This window comes from Lynx canadensis, chromosome B2 (assembly GCF_007474595.2).
Source record: "Lynx canadensis isolate LIC74 chromosome B2, mLynCan4.pri.v2, whole genome shotgun sequence".
NCBI classification, from domain to species: Eukaryota; Metazoa; Chordata; class Mammalia; order Carnivora; family Felidae; genus Lynx; species Lynx canadensis.
In genome coordinates, this window is record NC_044307.1 from 125,467,210 (window position 1) to 125,489,783 (window position 22,574).

Sequence of the window (22,574 nt, forward strand, 5' to 3'; positions counted from 1 at the left end):
CAGACTAGAGTGATTGCAACAGAGACTATAATGCCCTTCAAAGCCTAAAATATTTACTATCTGGTCCTTTAAAGAAACAGCATGCTGACCCCTGTGAGAGACCAATGGATTTCAACCCTGGTTGCATGGTAGGATTACTTGAACTTTTAGCAATGCCAATACCAGCACCTACCTAGACCAACTAAACTGAAACAGAGCCGGTGATGCTGATATAAAAGCAAGGCTGAGGGGCGCCTGGGTGGCTCAGTCGGTTAAGCAGCCGACTTCGGCTCAGGTCACGATCTCGAGGTCTGTGAGTTCGAGCCCCGCGTCGGGCTCTGTGCTGACAGCTCAGAGCCTGGAGCCTGTTTCAGATTCTGTGTCTCCCTCTCTCTGACCCTCCCCCATTCATGCTCTGTCTCTCTCTGTCTCAAAAATAAATAAATGTTTAAAAAAAAAAAAAAGCAAGGCTGAAAGCGATGAAGTAATGTGAGTAGGCCACAAAATACAGGTGAGCTTCAATGTGGAGGGATGTAAGGTTACAGGCTGAGAGAAAACTAGGTCTGTGAATCTAGCTCTGAGCCATCACTTAGGACCCAACCTTTTCTGTACCCTCTGGAGGCCATCAGCCTAATGCAGCTGTAGCCAATTCAATTCACGAAGCAGGCTTTGCAAGCAGACTATGAAAGACAACAGGGTAAACAGTCCTTGCTTAAATGTTGACCCGCCTGGAAAACACCAGTGGGGCTGTCCCCACAGACAGAGTGGAGCTGAAGAGAATCCACAGAGGAAAAAACCGATTGTTGACAACCAAGAACTATTTGGGGGAAGAAGTAAGTGTGGCCAGAAAAGGTAAACAGTGACTGGAATGTGGCCATTTTCACCAGATTCTGCACCAGCCCAGAAAATATTGGCAAGGCATCATTTTATAAGAAGGAAAGGAGTCTAGGGTCTGGCACGTCAAGAGCCCGGAAGCCAACACTCCATCCCAACCGCAAGGAAAAGCTGAGCTGAAGAACCCACACTTCTTGGATCCGTCAGAGAACTAAGGTCACAGGACAAACCACTGCCCCCAAAGTGAGAGAAACAGGCAGAAACAGAAAATCACCACTTACAGGAGCGGAAATCCATGAGCAAAAATCTCCTCAGGAACCGGTGTGGGTGTAGGGAGACCTGAACTGTGATGGACAGATGGCTGGAGGCTCAGGGTGATTAAATCTAAGAATCACAAACTCCAGAGGGGGCCCCCACACTTCGTGAGTTTGCCTCTAGGAGCCTTGCCCAGTTCTCGCAGTGAAGGTCTGAGGACAATCCCCTCCTGCTTCTGGGAGGGGGAGAAGGGAAGGGAACCATTTTGAAATAGCCGGAGCGCTCCGGTCTTCACAAATGCTCCCCTCAGACGAAGGCTGAGGCCCTTTTACCCCGGCTTAATTGGCTGGGCTTCATGAGAGCCTAGTTAACCCGGGGAAAGGGAAATTCCCAGCCCCACCTGTTGGAGCCTTACACCAGGGAAGGAAAATACCCAACTGCAGCCCTTCTGGCCATCTTGTTCTACTCAAGGGAGTGAAGGAAAAGGGAGAGGCACTTGTGAAGTTCACAGCCCAGCGAAGCAGGCTCACTAAAAAAGGCTGAGACCTAGGGGCACCTGGATGGCTCAGTCAGTTAAGCAGCTCAGGCCATGATCTCGGGGTTCATGGTTTGAGCCCCACGTTGGGCTCTGTGATGACAGCTCAGAACCTGGAGCCTGCTTCAGATTCTGTCTCCCTCTCTCTCTGCCCCTCCCCTGCTCATGCCCTCTCTCTCTCTCTCTTTTTCTCTCTCTCTCTCAAAAATAAACATTAAAAAAAAATTACAAGACATACTAAAAAAAGAAAAAAAAATGCAGCTTGAAGAGACAGAGCAACTCAGATCAGGACCAGACTCAGATATACCAGAATTATCAGAACAGAAATGTAAAATAACACTGAAAAATATGCAAAAGGCTCTAAAGGATAATACAGACAACATGCAGGAACAGAAAGGTAATGTCAATGGAGAGACAGGAATTGTAAGAAAGAACTCAAAAGAAATGTTAGAGTTCAAGAACGCTGCAACAGAAATGAAGAATGCTTTTCATGGGCTTACTAGTAGACTAGACACAGTTGAGGAAATAACCTCAGAGCTTAAGGATATGTTACTAGAAACTTCTAAAACAGGCCAAGAGAGAAAAAAATACAGAACAGAATATCCAAGAACCAAGAGACAACTATAAAAGGTGTTATACACATAACAGGAATACCAGAAAGAGAAGAAAAAGAGAAAGGCACGGAAGAAATAGTTGAAGAAATCATGACCGCAAATTTCCACAAATTACTGTCAAATCACAGATCCAGGAAGCTTCGAGAACACCAAGTGGGAATAATTCCAAAAAAGGAAAACAAAAACAAAAAACACTACACCTAGGTATACCATATGCAAACTGCAGAAAACCAAAGATTAAAAAACAATCTTGAAAGAAGCCAGGGCAAGAAAACACCTTACCTGGAGAGGAGCAAAGAGAAGAGTTATGCCCAACTTCTCCTCAGAAATGATGCAAGCTGGTGGAGTGAAGTGAGATATTTCAAGGCTTGAGAGGTGGGGAAAGAAAGAAAACACCAACCTGAATTCTGTACCCTATGAAATTATTTTTCTTCAAAAGTGAAGGATAAATAAAGACTCTCTCGGACAAACAAAAACAGGAAATATGTTGCCAGTAGACCTACCTTGCCAGAAATATCAAAAGAAGTTGTTCAAAGAGAAGGAAAATGATATAGGTTAGAACTCAGATAAAAAAAGGAAGAGGTTGGGAGAAGGAATAAGTGAAAGTAAAGTAAACGTTTTTTTCTTATTCTTTTTTAAATTTGTTTTAATATTTATTTATTATTGAGAGACAGAGACAGAGCATGAGTGGGGGAGGGGCAGAGAGCGAGGGAGACACAGAATCTGAAACAAGCTCCAGGCTCTGAGCGGTCAGCACAGAACCCGGCGCAGGGCTCGAACCCACAAACCGTGAGATCATGACCTGAGTCGAGGTCGGACGCCCAACCAACTGAGCCATCCAGGCACCCTCTTATTCTTTTTTTTTTAAGTTCACCTATTTATTGAGAGAGAGAGAGAGAGAGAGAGAGAGAGAGAGAGAGAGAGAGTAGAAGTGGGGAAGGGGCAGAGAGAGAGGCAGAGAGAAAATCCCAAGCAGGCTTCACTGACAACACAGGGGCCCAACTCACAGGGTTCAATCCCATGAGCCATGACCTGAGCTGAAATCAAGAGTCTAGAGCTTAACCGAGTGAGTCACCTAGGTGCCCCTTTCGTATTCTTAATTGATCTAACAGGTAACAATTGGTTCAAAATAATAATAATAATAATAATAATAATAATAATGTATTTGATGATTATATCATACATATAAATGATATTCAATGACAGCAAGAAACAGGAGGGAAATTAAGAATGTTTTGTTATTATAAGGTACCTGTGCCTCTGGTGAAGCAGTATAGTGTTATTTGAAAGTTGACTTAGAGGGGAGCCTGGGTGGCTTAGCTGGATGAGTGTCTCACTTGATTTTGGATCAGGTCATGATCCCGCAGTTCATGAATTCGAGCCCCAAATCGGGCTCTGTGCTGACAACGGGGAGCCTGCTTGGGATTCTCTCCTTCTCTCTCTCTCTCTGCACCCCTCCCCCTCTCTGCACTCCTTCCCCACTCATGTACATGTGCTTTCTCTCCAACTAAGCATTAAAAAAAAGAAGGTTGTCTTAGATTGGTCATAAGTGTATATTGCAAACTCTAGGGCAACCAGTAAAGGAAGTTAAAAAAAAAAAAAAGCATAATTGACATACTAAGAAATGAGACAAATGGAATCCTCTAAATTGCCCAGATAGCACCACAAATGGCAAGAAAATAAGACAAAAACAGAAGCAAAGAACAGGGCAGGGAATAGAAAACAGTAATAAATATGGTAGAGGCTAATCCAACCATATCAATAACACTTTAACCTTTGGTGGTCTAAATACACCAATTAAAGACAGATATTATCAGAGTAGATTAAAAACAAGACTCAACTACATCGTGTCGACACGAAACCACTATAAATATAAAGACACATATCACTAAAAATAAAAGGTTGGAGAAAGATATACTATGCTGCCACTCATCAAAAGAAAGCAGGGGTAGCTATATTAATTGCAGATTTCAGAGCAAGAAAAGTTATCAGGGATAAGAGTAGCATCACATAACATTAACGGGGTCAGTTCTACAAGGAGACATAGTAATGTTTAATGCTCATACACCTAACAGCAGAGTGTCAAAACACTTGAGGTAAAAACTGAGAGAGGGGCGCCTGGGTGGCTCAGTCAGTTGGGTGTCTGACTCCGGCTCAGGTCATGATCTCCATGAGTTCCAGCCCCGAGTCGGGCTCTGGGCTGACGGCTTGGGGTTTGGAGCCTGGAGCCTGCTTCCGATTCTGTGCCTCCCTCTCTCTCTGCCCCTCCCCTGTTCATGCTCTCTCTCTCTCTTTCTCTCTCTCTCTCTCTCAAAAATAAAGAAACATAAAAAAAAGTTTTAAAAACAACTGAGAGAACTGCCAGGGAAATTGATGAATCCAGGATTATAGGTGGAGATACCTCTCTATCAGAAACAGATCTAGCAGGTGGAAAATCAGTAAGAAAAAAAATACAACTTATCGAAATTTGTAGATACAGGAAAAGCCGTGCTTAGAGGGAATTTTATAGTGTTTAATGCACATTTTAGAAAAGAAGAAAGATCTCAGATCAATAATTTAAGCTTTCACATTACAAAACTAGAAAAGGAAAAGTGAACTAAATCCAAAGTAAGCAGAAATAATAAAAGAAATAATAATAATTAAGAGGCGAAATCAATGAAAATGAAAACAGGAAATCAACAGAGGAAATCAAGAGAACCAAAAGCTGGCTCTTTGAAGATAAATAAAATTGATAAGGTCATAGCCAGGCCAACTAAGAAAAAAAGAGAAAATACAAATACTGATATCAGAAATAAAAGAGGGGCACCTGGGTGGCTCAGTCGGTTAAGCAAACGACTCTTGGTTTGGGCTCAGATCATGATCTCACAGTTAGGGAGTTCAAGCCACATGTCAGGCTCTGCACTGAGATTCTCTCTCTCCTCTCTCTCTGCCCCTCCCCTGCTTGTGCACATGCTCTCTCTCTCTCTCTCTCAAAATTAATTAATTACTTAATTAAAAAAAAAGAAATAAAAGAAGGGACATCACTACAGAATCTATAGATTCTATATTCTTTTATTTCTTTTTTTAAAGAAAAAATGATACAAAAGGAATATTATAAACAACTCCACGTCCATAAATTTGATAACCTAGAAGCAATGAACCAATTCCTTAAAAGATATAATCTGTCAAAACTCATACAAAAAGAAATAGACAACTTGCATAAGCCTACATCCATTAAAGAAATTGAATCAATAATAACCTTCCAAAACAGAAAGCACCAGGAGACTGGGAAGGTCATCTAAATCAGTATTCTTCAAGGCATGATTCATGAAATGGTGCTGGCTCATAAACTATGTGTTACCAGTCTGAGATAAGATAGAGAAATTGACAGGAAGTGTCTAGAAATGCCATAGGAACTCAACATTTTTACAAAATCCATGCACTTTATCAGTAGACTCATCTCACTGAGCATGGTACAGACCAATTAAATTATTGTTGAACTCATGGGTTAAGAACCACATGGTGAGCAGCACATAGTCTTGTGCAGTAGAATCACATAGTGGTTTATGAGGAATTAGAATTTTATTTTTTAAGGTGAGAAGATGCTTCATCACAGACAGCTTGAGAAGCACTGATCTAGGAGACGAGATGTCCCAGGCATTGCTGCTAAACTTTTCCTCCATCACGGAGCCAAGTCAATCTGCCACTGACCTCTCCCATGCCTGGAACTCATTCTGAACATGCAGGTCCAAGCAAACTCAGGAGGCACTACCGCGGGAGACCATTATGCAGGACCCAAGAACAGGCTGAGAACCGACTGATTCATAGGTGTATGTTCGAGACTGGGGCTGAGCAGCTCCTCTTCTCAGAACGGGGAGCACTGAAACACTGGGCACCTCTCCTCTAAAAAAAAGTCAGTAGGGAATCAAGTCCACCTCCTCCCAATTCTTTCATTTTTCCTAGTCAGGAAATAATGTAATAATGTATGGCAACCGCAAAAGCCCCGTAGATAAGAGTTTAAGGGAACATCTTAACTGCCCTTAGTTTTTAAAAAATGGCCCTTAATCAAATGATCTATTAAAAATATTTCCTCTTAACTACATCAAGGGTTCACTTTCTTTTCAAGAGCTTTTTGAGAATGTGAGTTATGCAGCTACCTAGCTGTGGCATAGTTGGCGATCTCTTTTCACTTCAAAGCATGATCCTCTTAAAAAATCAGTATGGATATGCCCCTTCCTTTTTTTAATAGCCACTCATCACAGTCTCAGAAATTATATCAGGCCTCCTATTGATCAGAATTGATGTTTTAATTTTTAAAGACATTCTCAGCTTTAGACCTGAGCCTTCTTACCCTTGACCCCACGTTCGAAAAAAAAAAAAAATGTCTCTTCATTTTCTGTGGCCCATTAGAAAGGTGATGCACAGGTGCTCCTAAACACATTCAAGCACTATCTATGCGTCTGATATACATTCTGGCGGGCATTCATCCAACATTTATCAAGCAATTATATGTCAGGGACTGAGCAAAGTGCTTAGTGTAAAAGGGGTTTCATGGGTTGTTTTGTGTCTAAATAATGGAGGAGTATGATAATTCTCACCAAAACTAAAGGAGAAGCCCGACTAATGGAAAGGTTACATTTCCTGTTAGACTAGCAAGTTGCTACACATTTTACAGGTACCATATTTCAGATAATGATTACTACAAAAAGACCAAATATTTAATTACATTATGGGTGTAAGAGTAGCCCCAGCACAAACAGTGACCGGACCATCAAATATGTGAAGACTAGGACCAAATTTTACTCATCACTAAAACCCACCAACATCTACTACAGCACTATACATAGAAGGTACTCTTTCAGTTATTCCCCGGGAAAACATATCACCCCAAACTTAGTGACATAAAAAAAAAACAACCATTTAATTGTGCTCACAGATTCTCTGGGTACTGCAGGGACGGCTTGTGTCCGCTCCACGATCTCCAGGGCCTCGGCTTGGAAGAAATCAGGGACGTCCGGAGATGATGCAGTGGTGATGGTGGGGAGGCAGCGTGGGCTGAAAACGTGGTCACCCACATGTATAGGGGTTGAGGGTGATGCCGGCTGTCAGCCCAGGCAGCTTGGAACCTACGCATGGATCTTCATGGAGCTGCCTGGGCTTCCCTTCAGCCTGGTTGTTGAATTACAAGAGAAACTGGCCCAAAGAAAGAATCAGGTGGAAGTCCTTCATGATCTAGCCTCAGAAGTCACATAGTGTTACTTCTACTGTACTCGCAAACCTGTCTTGTCTCAAGAAAAGGAAGCACAAGACCTCCATCTCTTGGTGGGGGGGTGGGGGGTGGGAGTGGGGAGGCATCAAAGTCACATGATAAGAACGGCATGTTGGATAGGAGATGATATTGCAACTTCTTTTGGGAGTGAAATCTGCCCCAAGTATGGAACAATCAGTGAATGACCCAATGATACCAATAATGAACATCAGTGCTTCTCTCAACTATTTGAGTTCCTTGAGAACACAGCGGGATTGTCCTTTCCCACCTCCTTGAGGTTCATCAAGGCCCTATGGTTTGCTTCCATCAGTGAAATATGAATGGAAGTGACTCGTGTAACTTACTGCAGGAAGCCTTTAGTTGATCTTCACGATTCACAGATTCTGTATTTGCAGTCACCCACTTGTTGGTATGTATTTGTAATCCCAAATCAATACTCACAGCACTTTCTTGGTCACTAGTGGGCATCTGCACGTGGAGAGGAGAGGGGTGAGAAGTTGGGAGCGCTGGATGCACACGCTCCCAGCTGAGGCCCAACTGGGCGGAGCTCAGCCTTCTGGTTTCAGCTCTCACGCAGTAAACAAGTGTCCTTTCTGCAGGCTGGGTAGTGCTATGTTTTTCACAGTTTTGTGCTTCTTGTGGATTTTGTTGCTTAAAATGGCCCCAAACACAGTGCTGAAGTGCCGTCTCCTGTGCCTCCGTGCAGGAAAGCTGGGATGTGCCTTTTGGAGGCAGTAAGCGTGTTATACAAGCTTCATTCAAGCATGAGTTCCAGTGTTGTTGGTTGTGAGTTCAGTGTTAATGAATCAACAATATCTATTAAATAAGATATCTTTATACAAGAACACCTAGAAGACAAGGGACCACAGGCTCACAGGAACCTAACTCTGTATTTCCTCTAGAAGCAAGAGTTTAGTATTCAGTAATTCAATGTTCGTGATGACGTTATAGAACAAAGCTGCTGCCGGTAATGAGAATTGGCTGTGATTATGCTGCAGGGCTCCGCAGGGCTCTCTCCCCGTGTGCTGGGGTGAAGGGAGACACCTGCTGGTAGAACCGAGCCACGGGGCGCCACCTGTGCCCCAAAGCTTAACTAGAACATCTCCTTCACAGTGTCATACCAACATTGATTAAATAAGAGCTAATAGGAGCGCCCTGCTGACTCAGTCGATGGAGCATGCGACTCTTGATCTTGGGGTTGCGAGTTCGAGCCCCACACTGGGTGTCGTGATTGCTTAAAAATGAGATCTTTATGTATGAGCTAATAGAACAATTTTACCATAATTAATCAAGAAGAAAACTAGCTGGCTTATTCTGACATATGGGTATAAAACTGGAGCCTTCTGAATGTCATTAAATTCGTTCTAATTGAAATCCTATTATTTGGAAATAAATCCTTTTCTTTCCCTCCTTCTGTTCTTTTACACGACTAATTATCACCTTATAACTATAAATAACTCAGCAGAGTCACCTGCTGTTACCTTCATTAATTGTACCTTCCACACCCTATTAAATGAATGTCTCCAAATTAAATGAACATCTGTTTTTCTATAAATAAAAGGCTCCCCCCTTAGAAAAGGCATTGAGAACTGTAAAAGGTACTCTGCAGAGGAGAAGAACAACAGATTTCTTAAACAACAATGTAAACTATTTCCTTTTTCTCTCAAAATTTTCTGCAAAGCGAAATTGTATTCCCGACTTTGCAAAGTCACCTACGCAGTGGATCACAAGTTATATAGGTTAAAAGCAACGGGCTGTTTGTTTTGTTTTTTTCAACGTTTATTTATTTTTGGGACAGAGAGAGACAGAGCATGAACGGGGGAGGGGCAGAGAGAGAGGAAGACACAGAATCGGAAACAGGCTCCAGGCTCTGAGCCATCAGCCCAGAGCCTGACGCGGGGCTCGAACTCACAGACCGCGAGATCGTGACCTGGCTGAAGTCGGACGCTTAACCGACTGCGCCACCCAGGCGCCCCAACAACGGGCTGTTTTTTAAGAAACAGTCAAAACTCATTATTTAGCCTTCACTAAATAATTCAAACTTAGGTCGGCATAATAACATATTTGATGTTATCCACAGGCCACTGCACACTTGTTAGGGCAGGGAGGGAGAAAAGAAAAAAGAGAACATCAATTGCTTTGCAAGCAGAACCGTACAATGGGATATTATCCGACAATAAAAAAGAACGAAATACTAGCACATGCTACAACATGGATGACTCTTGAAAACATTACACTAAGAGAAAGAAGTCAGCCACAAAACACACGTTCTACTCCGCTTATGGGAAATGCCCACAATAGGCAGAGCCACGGAGATAGAAAGTAACTTAGTGATTGCCAGGGGCTGGCTTACTCTTGCGTTTTTAGCTTATTAAAGAAATATGCTTTGGAAGAGAAAAAGAATGAGATCATGAAAGACTTAATGTGTAAAGACAGGGACTCTGCTCAGGGCCTTTAGCAGAGTCTAGAGGAGGGTGGTTTGCAACGATTCAAATGCCCATCCACCGATGAAAAATATTTTCCAGTGGAATATTTGTCAGCCCCAAAAAGGAATGCAGTACTGAAACATGCTACAACACGAATGGATGAAACTTGAAATATTTTGCCGAGTGAGACAAGCCCGTCATAAAGGACCACGTGCAGTCTGCTATGGTCTGTAGGTTTGCATCTCCCTGAAACTCACATTTTGAAAACCAAATGCTCAGTGTGATGGTATTAGGAGGTGGGGCCTTTGGGAGGTGATTAGGTCAGGAGGGCAGACCCCTTCATGAACGGGGTTAGTGTCCTTATAAAAGAGGCCAGAGAAAGCTGCCTTGCTCCTTCCACCTTGTGAGGACACCAGCAGCAGTCTGCCACCAGAAGGGCCTCAGGTAACTCTCTGGCGTCCTGATCTGTGACTTCCAGCCTCCAGAACAGTGAGAAAGAGGTTTCTGTTGTTTATAAGCCACCAGTCTGTGGTGTTTTGTTACGGCAGCCTCACAGATTAAGACGAAGCACTATTTCGTTTATTTGAAAGGCCAGAAAAGGCAAACCTACAGAGACAGAGGACAGATTAGTAGTTGCCTAGGGCTGGGGATGGGGCACTGGGGAGTGACAGCTAAAGAATTTGGGGTTTGGGGGATGGGGAGAGGTGATAACAATGCTCAGGTTGATTGTAGTGATGGTTGCATAACTGTAAATATACTAAAAACCACTGAATGGTACGCATTAAACGGGTGGATTTTATGGTATGTGATTTCCATCTCAATAAATCTCTTAGAAAAAAATAATGAATCTAACAAAACGTTTGTTTTAAAGGCACTAGAGTCCTGTGGCTGTACCCCCCCCCCCCCATTTCTCTGTGCCCCTTTCACCTCCCTCTCCCCAGCCTGAAAGTTCTAGTTGGAACGACTTAGAGGTTTGGGGGTCATTTCAAGGAAAGGTCAGTAAACAAGGACACTTGAAGATCGTCTCCAGGCACGACTGGGGCGCCATCTGCCTCCTCCTGCGAGGGACCCTGATGGCTGTCTGGCACCTTGGACACCGTCTAGGTGTGAGTAGGGCCTCACGCCCCTGGCCGGGCCCCTTTCCAACTCGCGCATGGAGCCCTGGGCCCACGGGGTGCCAGCAGACACAGGCGAGGTTGGAGCCGGCAGGCGCCGGCCCACCGTCGCCCTGGGAGGGCAGGCTCCCTCCCGCCTTCGCGGAGCGCACCTAGGGTGCTGGCCGGCGCTCCCGCCGCTCCCCGGGAGCAGCCAGGTCTGCAGAACCGGCTCCCAGCGCGGGTGGAGCCGCGGAGACCTTCCCGAACCGGTTACACCAGAAACCCCGAAAGCCAGTTGCTTTGTCCTCCACCGCCCCGCTCCCACAGTGGACACCTTGGCGCGCCTGTTAATTTAAAAAGCAAGGGCGAGGGAGGGAGTCCGAAAGGAAGCCGGGCCTAAGCGGACCCTGCAATCCGGCCCCCGGCCCTCACCCCTGCGGAGGGAATCCGACAAGGGGGGCGCGGCCCCGGCGGGAGCAGCTCGGGTGGGAATCCGGGCTCCCGCGGACGCAGCGCCCCCTCCCGGCCCAGGCCGGGGCGGCTCCCGCGGACGCGGGTCCCCTGCACCCAGGGGAGGAGGGACGCGCGTCGACGCGGTGACCGGGGCGCGGGGCAGCGCGGGGGCGGGGACTCGGGGGCCGGGGCAGGCGGGCGCGGCGCGCACACGCAGCGGGGCGGCCCGGAGCGGCCCAGGCGCGGCCCCTTCCTGGCCCCGCTCGCCAGCCTGTCTCCCCGGAGCGTCGGCGCCGCCCATGGCCGAGGTGCTGGAGCCGGACCCCGCGACAGCCGAGCGCGCGGCGGCCCAGGCCGTGGAGACGCCGGGCTGGACGGCCCCGGAGGACGCGGGCCCCCAGGTAGGCGCCTCCCACGGGCGCGGAGGGTGCGGGCCAGAGCGCGCCGGCTGATTTGCGGTGGGGCCGGCGGGTCCCACAGATTTAAGTAAAAAGTACAATTTTTGAAGTCGTCTGGGCCCCCAGATGGGGAAATGCTGCCCAGATGGGGAAATTCGGTCGGTTAGCCGTAATCTGTGGCTACATCTTCACTTCTCTTGAGGTTAAAAAAGAAAAACGAATTAGCCGCAGTGGGACCCTCCCGGCCCCGGGGACGTAACAGATGCTGGGTCTCAACGAGAATAGAGCCGACCGACTCCCCCACCCCTGCGTGTGGGGCCGAGGCCTCCAGCGGCTCAAATCCAAGGATGGGAGCCTCAGGGGAGGGGCCCTGCCCGGTTCTAAGGAACCAGAACCAGACGCCCATCCCAGCGGGGCGCAGGTCCTGAGATCAAGGGCAATCCTGGTGGACCCGAGACCAAGTCACCTGTTCTGTTGCCTCTCACGTCCTGCCTTTTTAGAATTGCTTCCCAAGTTTCCTCTGTTCTATTTTAGCCCGGAAGTTACGAGATCCGACATTATGGACCAGCCAAATGGGTCAGCACTTCCGTTGAGTCTATGGACTGGGATTCAGCCATCCAAACTGGTTTTACGAAGCTGAACAGCTACATTCAAGGCAAAAATGAGAAAGGTGAAGACAGTTTACCATATAAATTATATATATAGTGGCTGAGTGCCCAGGCTTATTCTTGCGTTTTAGCTTACTAAAGAAATATACTTTAGAATAGAAAAATAATGAGATCATGAAAGACTTAAAGTGTGAAGACAGGGACTCTGCTCGGGGCCCTTAGCAGAGTCTAGAGGAGGGTAGTACTGGGTAGTGCTTTTCAGCCTCTGTTCTTGTCTGTTTCTGCCGGATGAACTGGGCCTCTGTGTAGCTAGTGTTAAGTCCTTTTCATGGCGAATGCTTCGAGATAATTTGGTGACTGCTATGGTAAGAGTCATCAGGAGGTAGGTAGGTACAAAGAACACAAGATCCAGGGTCTCCAGACATCTGGTTCTGGCTCTGGTGCCATTTATATTTTACCAGTTCACCTAGTCTACGGGATCTCAGTTTCTGAATTGTAAAACGTGACAAATAGACTGGACTCTATGATCTCTAATTTTCCTTTCTATCCCTAAAACTAGAATGTATTAACCAAAAATATTAATCGTACAGAAAGTGCTTAATGTGGCCAGTGGATAATTGAATCATTTTCCCTTTTTTATTATTATTATTTTGAGAGAGAGTGCATGAGTGAGCATGAGTGGGGGAGGGGCAGAGAGAGACAGAGGGAGAGAGAGAGAGAATCCCAGACTGCACATAGTGCAGAGCCTGACATGGGCTCAAACTCACAAACTGTGAGGTCATGACCTGAGCTGAACTCAGGAGTTTGACACTTAACCGACTGAGCCACGCAGGCGCCCCTTGCCCTTATTTTTTAAAGATGCAAATTATCTTAAAGGTAAATTTTATGTCGGTAGCATAAGGTAAGTCAGGAAACTCAGATCAAAGAAATTAATAGATTCAGTCTTTAGAAGTAGCCATGCAGATACTAAATCTGCTTTCACGGTCCTTTCATGGTATTTAAACTCATTATTTTATGGCCCAGAGATGAAAATAAAGATGACCGCTCCAGTGACAAGCTACGTGGAGCCCGGTTCAGGCCCTTTTAGTGAGTCTACCATTACCGTTTCCCTGTACATCCCCTCTGAACAGCAACCTGATCCGCCCAGGCCTTCAGAGTCAGATGTCTTCATTGAAGACAGAGCAGAAATGACCGTGTTCGTCCGGTAAGTGGTAGATAATTTAGAGCCCTGCGGACTGCCAGTTTTCCTTGCCTGCACTCAGTTTAGCTCCTATGCAATTTCAGTAGGCTTTTCGCCCTTGCACAAAAAAGAGGTCTGATGCATTTTGTGGTGTTTTCCTGCCGGGTTAGTTTTATATGTTACTAAGGGTCTCTTGCAAGGTATAATCACTTCGTGTCATGAAGAGTCTGTGTCACAGACCTTCCGCAAATAAGACGCGATGCACATCATTCTCAAAGCACAAGACTGCCCTTACCTGCCATCGAGGTAAACCTGTACGAAAATCCTAACACATGGTGCACGGTACCCCTCCTCCCGGCTTCGAGGTTCTGAGAGCCCCAGACTCTTCCCTGCATTCTCCGGCCCAAGGGATGGTACCCGCTTCCTGCAGTTACTGCCTCTGTTAGTTGAGTGGTTCCTATGTACCGTTTCAGACTTGCGGTACCTGTTTGATGCATTCCTTCAATTCTCTCTGTTGAAATTTAAAAGCACACACGGAATGTGATAACAGTCTCATATGGGAGTCCCTTTATTCCGTTCTGTCCCTCTTGTCACCACCAACCTGCTAAAAGCATCTGTTTCTCTGTCTGTTTCCCATGTACTCCTCAGAACACCACCGTCTGGAAGAGACCGCACCATCTCCTTGCCACCCTTGGCAGTGCCCTTGCATTTGCCACATGATGGCAGTCCTTGCCCATGTGACCCCTGAAGCCTTTGTGTATCGTATATTGACTTTGTATATTGACTAATCTATTCTCTGGATATTTACACAGCCTGTTAAGTCTGAGAACGTCACTCTCTGGCCATTCGTCTCTTCCTGTTCCTCTCTCTCACCTGTCCCTCTCTCTCACCTGTCCCTCTCTCTCACCCTGTTCCTCTCTCTCACCCAAGAATGCTCCACATTGACCCTCATGTCAGAACAGACTTACTCTGGGTGATCTGTTTACAAAGCTCTAACTCCCTGTGTCCCGTGACTCTCCTATTGTCTCTAGCCCTGATTTTTCTACTTGTTGGACATTTCCATGTGAAGGGTGTGGGGATTACACTCAACAGCTCTAAAAATGAGCCTTCCCCCAATTGCCAGTTTATAGGGGCAGTGATCTTCCAGTGGCTGTCTCAGAAAAGGGCCTCATTTGACAATAAATTTCATATATTGAAAAAATAAAATAAAATAAACTAAACAGTCAAAGAGCTATAAAAAAAAAAAAAAAGAAAAGAAAAGAAAAGGGCCTCATCAGCCAGACAGCCTCCCCAGCAGAGGTCTCCACGGCCACCAGCAGCGCGCTCTTCCCTGACAACTGATTGCCAGATCTGGTCCATTCTCCTTGGAAAGGATCCATGATTCTGTTCCCTTCTCTCCATCCCTGGGACTTCCTCAGGACCTCATCCTACGGGAACCACACCCAAGTCATCTTCGTGTACCCTAGTGCTCGGCACAGTGCCCGATCCCCCGCAGACGCTCGGATGTTTATTCATCTCAGATCTCGTGTGTTCCGCCTCAGCAGCCTCCCGGCTGTTGGGAGCAACCTGCCCGCCGTTCTCTTCCTGTCCCGCTCCACACTGGAGTCCTTGATCTTTCTTACTCCAGCAGCAGCAAAGCAAGAAACCCCAACCTGGGACTTCACTAAAAATCTCTGTGGCTTTCTACTTGCTTCAGGGTGAAGTTCGGATTGTTCACGATGTCTTTTATCACGTGACCCAACCCTGTCTCCCCACTGGTTATGTTCCCCTGACCTTCCCGCCCTTCACTGAGCAGACCATTTCTTCCATCTCTCTCTCTGTCTTTTTAAGTTCTGATTTAAGTTCCAGTTAGTTAACGTACAGTGTAATGTTAGTTTCAGGTGTATGATACAGTGATTCAGCACTTCTACACTTGACCCCGTGCTCATCATAGCAAGTGCCCTTCTTAGTCCCAGTCACCTATTTAACCCATCCCCCCACCCACCTCCAAACCATCAGTTTGTTCTCTATTGGTAAGAGTTTGTTTTTTGGTTTGCTTCTTGTTGGGTTTTTGTGTGTGTGTGTGTGCCTTTGCTCATATGTTTTGTTTCTTAAATTCTACATATAAGTGAAATCATATGGTATTTGTTTTTCTCTGGCTTATTTCATTTAGCATTATATTCTCTAGCTCCATCCATGTTGTTGCAAATGGCAAGATTTCATTCTTTTTTATGCCTGAGTAATATTCCATTATATATGTGTGTGTGTGTGTGTGTGTGTGTGTGTGTGTGTGTGTGTGTGTGTGTATACACCACATATTATGTATATACCACGTCTTCTTTATCCATTCACCAATTGATGGCCACTGGACGCTGGGCTGTTTCCATGCTTTGGCTGTTGTAGATAATGCTGCTATAAACATCAGGGTGCATGTATCCCTTCAAACTAGTATTTTTGTATTCTTTGGGTAAATAAATACCTAGTAGTGCAGTTGTTGGATCGTAGGGTAGTTCTTTTTTAACTTTTTGAGGGACCTCCATACTGTTTTCCAGAGTGGCTGAACCAGTTTGCATTCCCACCAGCAGTGCAAGAGGGTCCCCCTTTCTCCACATCCTTGCCAACACCCGTTGTTTCTTGTGTTGTTGATTTTAGCCATTCTGACAGGTGTGAAGTGATATCTCATTGTAGTTTTGATTTGCATTTCCCTGCTAAGTGATGTTGAGCATCTTTTCATGTGTCTATTGGCCATCTGTATATCTTTTTTGGAGAAATGTCTGTTGGTGTTTTCTTTTTTTTTTTTAATGTTTATTTACTTATTTTGAGAGAGAGCAAGAGAGAGACCACGTGATTTGGGGAGGGGCAGAGAGAGGAGGAGAGAGAATCCAAGCAGGCTCCATGCTGTCAGTGAAGAGCCTGATGTGGGGCTCTGTGCATGTTTTCTGTCCATTTTTTAATTGGATTGTTTAGTTTTGGGGGTGTTGGGTTTTATAAGTGCTTTATATAATTTGGATACTAACCCTTTATCAGATATCTTATATGAAAATATCTTCTCCCATTCCATAGGTTGCCTAGTAGTTTTGTTGATTGTTTCCTTCGCTGTGCAGAAGTTTTTTATTTTGACATAACCCCTATAGCTTGTTTTTGCTTTTATTTCCCTTGCCGTAGGAGACATACCTAGAAAGAAGTTGCTGTAGGTGATGTTAAAGAAGTGACTGCCTGTGTTCTCTTCTAGGATTTTATGGCCTCAGGTCTCACATTTAGGTCTTTAACGCACTCTGAATTTATTTTTGTGCATGGTGAAACAGAGTGGTCCAGTTTCATTCTTTTGCATGTTGCTGTCCAGTTTTCCAACACCATTTGTTGAAGACACAGTCCAATATTCCATTAGATATTTGTTCCTTCTTTGTCAAAGATTAATTAACCATATAAATGTGAGTTCCTTTCTGGGTTTTTTATTCTGTTCCGCTGATCTATGTGTCTGTTTTTGTGCCAGTACCATACTGTTTTGATCACTACGGCTTTGTAATATAACATGAAGTCTGGAATTGTGATGCCTCCAGCTTTGCTTTTTCTTTTTCAAGGTCGCTGTGGCTATTCAGGGTCTTTCGTGGTTCCATACAAATTTTAGGATTGTTTGATCCGGCTCTGCGACAGATGTCGTTGGTACTTTGATAGAGATTGCATCGCATGTGTAGATTGCTTTGGGTAGTATTGACATTTTAACGATATTTCTTCTTCCGGTCCATGAGCATGGAATGTCTTTCAATTTCTTTGTGTCTTCTCTGTTTCTTTCATCGGTATTTTTTAGTTTTCAGAGTACAGGTCTTTCATATCTTTGGTTAGGTTTATTCCTAGGTATCGTATTGTTTCGGGCACAGTTGTAAATGGGATTGATTCCTTAATTTCTCTTTCTTCTGCTTCATTATTGGTGTGTAGAAATGCAACTGATTTCTGTACGTCGATTGTATATCCTGCGACTTTGCTGAATTCCTATATCCGTTCTAGCAGTGTTTTGGTGGAGTCTTTCGGGTTTTCTATCTATAGTATCCTGTCATCTGCAAAGAGTGAAAGTTTTACTTCTTCCCTGCCAGTTTGCATATATTTTAATTTCTTTTTGTTGTCTGATTGCCGTGGCCGGGATCTGCCACATCTCTTTACCTGTGACCTCAGGCAGGTTTACTCACATGTTCTTTGCCTAAAGCTCTTCTTTTGTGAGATGTGTATAGTCACAGTGCCTACCTGTCTCATAGTGTTGCCATGACGATTACATCAGTTGATGTCTGTTAAATACTTAAAACAGACACATCGTCTTCCTACTAGCTCTAGCTTCCTCTTTCCCCTCTTCCTGGAGCATCCACTTTTCCCCTTCAGGACTTGTATCAAATAGTACCTCATCTGTGATGCCTTCCTCAGTTTCTCCCGTCAGCCAGCCACTCTGTTCTCCTATTATTCTCAGTTATAATGATCTATGTACAGACTGTAACTTTCTCAAGAACACAGCAGCATGGTACATGTTCATACCCTGCAGCTCCTGGCAAGGGCAGGTGCGTGGGAAGGGAATCAGATGTTTGTGTACTGAGTAAAGCTGTGGATGGATCACTGTAGAACAATGTGTCTTCAGAAAACAAAAGATGATTTCTAACTAGGGGGCTCAAAACTTGACTTCAAGAAAGAAATGGGATCCGAAAGTCCGTTCCCTTTCGGCAGAGCATACTAAAAGTTGGCTCTTGGTTAAGGAAATATTAAATGTAGGAAGCAAAATATTTCTCAACACGTGGTTCAGAGTTATAATTATCAGTCAACATTCTGAAAATTAGAACCGTGTTATCAATTTATCTTCAGTGTTTTATTTCATGTACATGTACATACATCGATTCCTACACCATTCAGTGAGGATTTGAAAGATACTAGGTGTCTGATGAACATTGTTGAATGAAATAGACATGGTTTGTACCCTTGAGAGCTTACATCTTAGCTGAAGAATGGTAGGACCAATCGTTCCATTGGCACATTGATAATAAAACCTATGCTACAGAAGGCATAATGGGAATATGTTTTATTTTCTGTGTTTCCCATTCTTAACCTTCAAAATCGAATTCATCGTGTTTACATGTCGGCAACTCAGCTAGGTCTATGTACCATCATAATTTAACCTCAGGACATTTTTGTTTGTATACTTTAAAATCTATACTTAAACTTTTATTCTCTTTCCCCACTTTTTATTTAAATCTTCTGCCTGTCTTTTCTTCCCCATCCCCATAGCAACCGCCTAACTGGCTCCTTCCCTCCAGTCTATTTTCCATCTGTCTTTCCCAGATCCTATCAAGTTACTTTTCTGCTCACCATCCTTCAAATAATCTCCGAAGGCCTTGGGATGACATACAAGTCTCTTCTTTCTGGCTCGGACTCACCTTTCAGAGCTCATTTTGTGGCTCACTATGAACATGCTTTGTGTTTTTGAACTTCTGTTCATTTTCTTATCCTTCTCCATTTTCCCTTTTTCTACCCAGCAAGACCATCCATTCCAGCCAACTCCATCCATTCCAGACCCAACTCAGAGGCTGTCCCTTACTCCTGGGTCAGTCGTATCCTCAGTGTTCCCAAGCATATTGATCCTGTCTGTTAAATCTCTTCTCGGGCTAGATATAAAGAGCTGCCTAAATGTTCCTCTATAAATTCTTACATTCGAAACTGTATCATACTCATCTGTAATGTAGAGCCTACCCTTTTCCCCAGGAGAGGAAGAAAGGGGAAATATTCCACAGCAAACTGAAAGTCTGAAAGGGAATCTTCTAAGGGGCTTTCATTGTCACCACTGACCAGCAGCATCAGCCTTATTGGGAGCTTGTTAGGAACACGGTTGCCCGGGCCCCACCCCAGACTTCCTGAATCAGCATTTTAGCAAGTTTCCCAGGTCACCTGTACGCTCCTTAGTCTGAAAAGCAAGAGTTAGAGCACGAAATGGTGAAAGTCCCAAATCTGCCTGCCAGCAGATGGGACACGTGCCTCCTCCGGGGTCTCCTCAGTGAGGCCACTTCGAGAATGGACACCAGAGGAGAATGCTGGGGGGTGGCGGGGGAGGGGGCAGGGGGAGCTTGGGAGCAGCACTTAATAGTACCGGCTTCTGCTTGCCTCTTCAGACTGACCTTTATGTCAGCATGAGACTCATTCATGGTTATTTGCTTTCTCCTTCGCAGGTCTTTCGATGGATTCTCTAGTGCTCAAAAGAATCAAGAACAACTTTTGACATTAGCAAGCATGTTGAGGGAAGAAGGAAAAGTTTTCAATGAAAAGGTTTACTATACCGCAGGCTACAACAGTCCTTTCAAGTTGCTTGATAGAAATAATGAAGTGTGGTTGATTCAGAAAAATGAACCCTGCAAAGAACCTGAATGAGGGAAAAAAGGAAGTACCATTGCTTAGCGTAGATATTCAACGTACCGACATGTAAAATGCAGGTCTAGTATCTCTACCCGAGAGAACTATGGTGATTTGAGCTGATTTCCAAGGTGCCTTTTAATGCTTGAAGCTTTATCTAGATACACAGGTAATAGGGGAGAGTCTTCTAGAAACATGAGAACCAGTCACAGCTCTGGAGGGTGGGTATTTCTATGAGGGTCCAGGAAGTGTCTTATTGCTTGACCCTTCTTCGCTGTATCACAATCATGTTGCCTTTTTTGACTTGAATTTATGTCATTTGGATGTTATCCCCTCTAGCTATTATCAATAAAAATGCTAAAGAGGTACCCTGTGTGGAACAGTTCGGCTCTCAAGCCTAGCGAGGTGACCTTCAGCTGAGAACGAAAATCAAATTCTTTTGCGCCTTTTAGGTTGTGATTTTTGATACGAGACAAGCTAGATTTCTGGCTTTGAAATTATTATGGATATAAAATTTCAAAATCTCAGGCAATTATTTTTCCAAAGGTATTTGCTTGCACTGATGATTTATTGGTTTTTTGCCAGAAAGAAATTAAATTTCTTTTTCAGCTCACTTAATAAAACCAACTGGAGGACTCCTTCTAGCCCTCCTACTAGAATATCCACAGTACCAGCCTCTACTGGTAGGAGGTAAATATTTCTAATATTTACCCTAGAGTTCTATATAAAATAGACATCTCTTATACAGTAAATTCCATTTGAAAGAAGAGAAGCATACTTCTGATGACCAGCATTTAGTTGTGATCTGAAACATGTTCAGTAAAAAAAAGTTGAGTGGTGCCTCGGTGGCTCAGTTGGTTGAACATCCGACTCTTGATTTTGGCTCAGGTCATGATCGCAGGGCTTGCACTCACTCTGTGTCTCTGAGATAAGATTGAAAACGGGGCCCCTGGGTGGCTCAGTCTGTTAAGCATCCAACTTCAGCTCAGGTCATGATCTCACGGTTTGTGAGTTCTGAGCCCCGCATCAGGCTCTGTGCTGACAGCTCGGAGCCTGGAGCCTGCTTGGGATTCTGTGTCTCCCCCTCTCTCTGCCCTTCCCCTGCTCACACTCTGTCTCTCTCAAAAATAAACATTAAAAAAATTTCTTTATTAAAATTAAAATTTAAAAATGGATTTTGTACTATTCAAGCACAGCATATCCCATTTTTCCCTTCTCTTCCATAAATTATAAACGAAAACATTTTTCAGCCCTAAATCCAGAGAATATTTCTCATAGCAATGAATCCGTTGTTGTAATTACGTGGCTGGCACCGACTACAAAATATCTCTTATGTCAACATTTCTATGGAGATGTTTTTCTTCTCTTATTTATAGGAAATTTATGTGTGGGCTTTTTTTAAAGTTTATTTATTTTGAGAAAGAAACCGAGCGAGTGGGGGAGAGGCAGAGAGATAGAATCCCAGGCAGTCTCCACACTGTCAGCACAGAGCCTGATGCGGGGCTTGAACTCATGAACCATGAAATCATGACCTGAGTCAGACGCTTAACCGACTGAGCCACCCGGGTGCCCCTACGCTTTTTCCTAAGGCTAAACCATCCACCTGTGCTTTTGGTCTAATTCTTGTCCCATCAGTTATGCTTCTGCTCTCCTCTTCAGGCTTTCCTGCCCCACATGCTCCAACCACTCTGTCAACAGGGTCAGATTCTGCCTGATCCTCCCCGCCCCCCCCCAAATTAAATCCTAGTTCCCCCTAGACCCTTATGTGGGGCAATCATTCCCATCTCTCCTTTGCCTGGATTGTCCCATTTCCCTGGGAAGAGTTATCCAGCTTCCTTGGGAGTTCAAGGTTTTAAGGAGGGATCCCAGGAATCGTGAGAGGGATTAAGGTGGGCGCACCCCTCCCCCCAGCCACCAGTTCTTCCCATAGAGCCGTCTACATTTGTCCATGTTTATGTCACTTTTTTGTAAGATTGTCTTTCTAGAAGTCTGAAAACGGTTCCCTTAACACTCAGTGCATGTCATGTGTTCCTTCTTTTCTAGTTATCACTTAACCTGTCTCCCTAAACATTCCACCGTGTGGAACACCTGCTGTGTTCCAGGCCCGGCACCAGGCGCAGGGCTGCTGCGAGGTGGTGGGGAGAAACCGCCCTCATTGGCAACTTTGTAAATTAACAAACCCTGTAACGCCTTTTGCTCTTCCATTCAGTCCCCCCGCCCCCGTCCTGAGAAGTACAGCAGGGAGTGTCCTCTTGGAGTCTGTATTCTAGAGACGGAGAGCGTGCAAATGAAATGAGGCCCTGGGATAGAGTGTGGCTCGGCAGGGGGCAGTGGACCTCACACAGGGGGTCAGGCCAGACCTCTCCGAGGAAGAGACGTTTGAGACGGGGATGGCGAGAAGGAGCCAGTCAGATGAAAGCCTGGCGGGCTGGGGACCTCTTGGGCAGAGATGGCCATGTCAAAGGAAGAGGCCACCTTCAGTATTCAGAACAAAAGGCTGCACGTAGTGCTTGCTGAGCAAGAGAGAGCTGAGCTTGCACAGTCTCTCTGGACAAAGAAAACTGCTGACCTTGAATGGGGTTTCAGGAAG

The 22,574-nt window shown here is 44.9% G+C and overlaps 1 protein-coding gene across 2 annotated transcripts; it reads left to right on the forward strand.

The window, feature by feature from the left end:
- The first annotated feature begins 10,923 nt into the window (after nt 1-10,923).
- Nucleotides 10,924-20,847, forward strand: HEBP2 (heme binding protein 2). Of its 2 annotated transcripts, none has more exons than XM_030316444.1 (4): nt 10,924-10,997; nt 12,374-12,509; nt 13,471-13,651; nt 19,804-20,847. In XM_030316444.1, the coding sequence occupies exons 1-4, from the start codon at nt 10,965-10,967 to the stop codon at nt 20,000-20,002; spliced, it is 549 nt and encodes a 182-aa protein (XP_030172304.1). In that variant the 5' UTR covers nt 10,924-10,964; the 3' UTR covers nt 20,003-20,847. The 2 variants fall into 2 exon arrangements, with proteins under 2 accessions (XP_030172304.1, XP_030172303.1); XM_030316443.1 differs by lacking the exon at nt 10,924-10,997 and adding an exon at nt 11,741-11,842.
- Nucleotides 20,848-22,574: the final 1,727 nt, after the last annotated feature.

Excerpts from the sequence above, each read along its gene's own strand:
- HEBP2 (XM_030316443.1), top strand. The coding sequence starts at position 11,741 with ATGGCCGAGGTGCTGGAGCCGGACCCCGCGACAGCCGAGCGCGCGGCG. Across the intron at positions 12,510-13,470 it reads TCAAGGCAAAAATGAGAAAG|AGATGAAAATAAAGATGACC; the intron begins GTGAAGACAGTT and ends TTTATGGCCCAG. Across the intron at positions 13,652-19,803 it reads GAAATGACCGTGTTCGTCCG|GTCTTTCGATGGATTCTCTA; the intron begins GTAAGTGGTAGA and ends TCTCCTTCGCAG.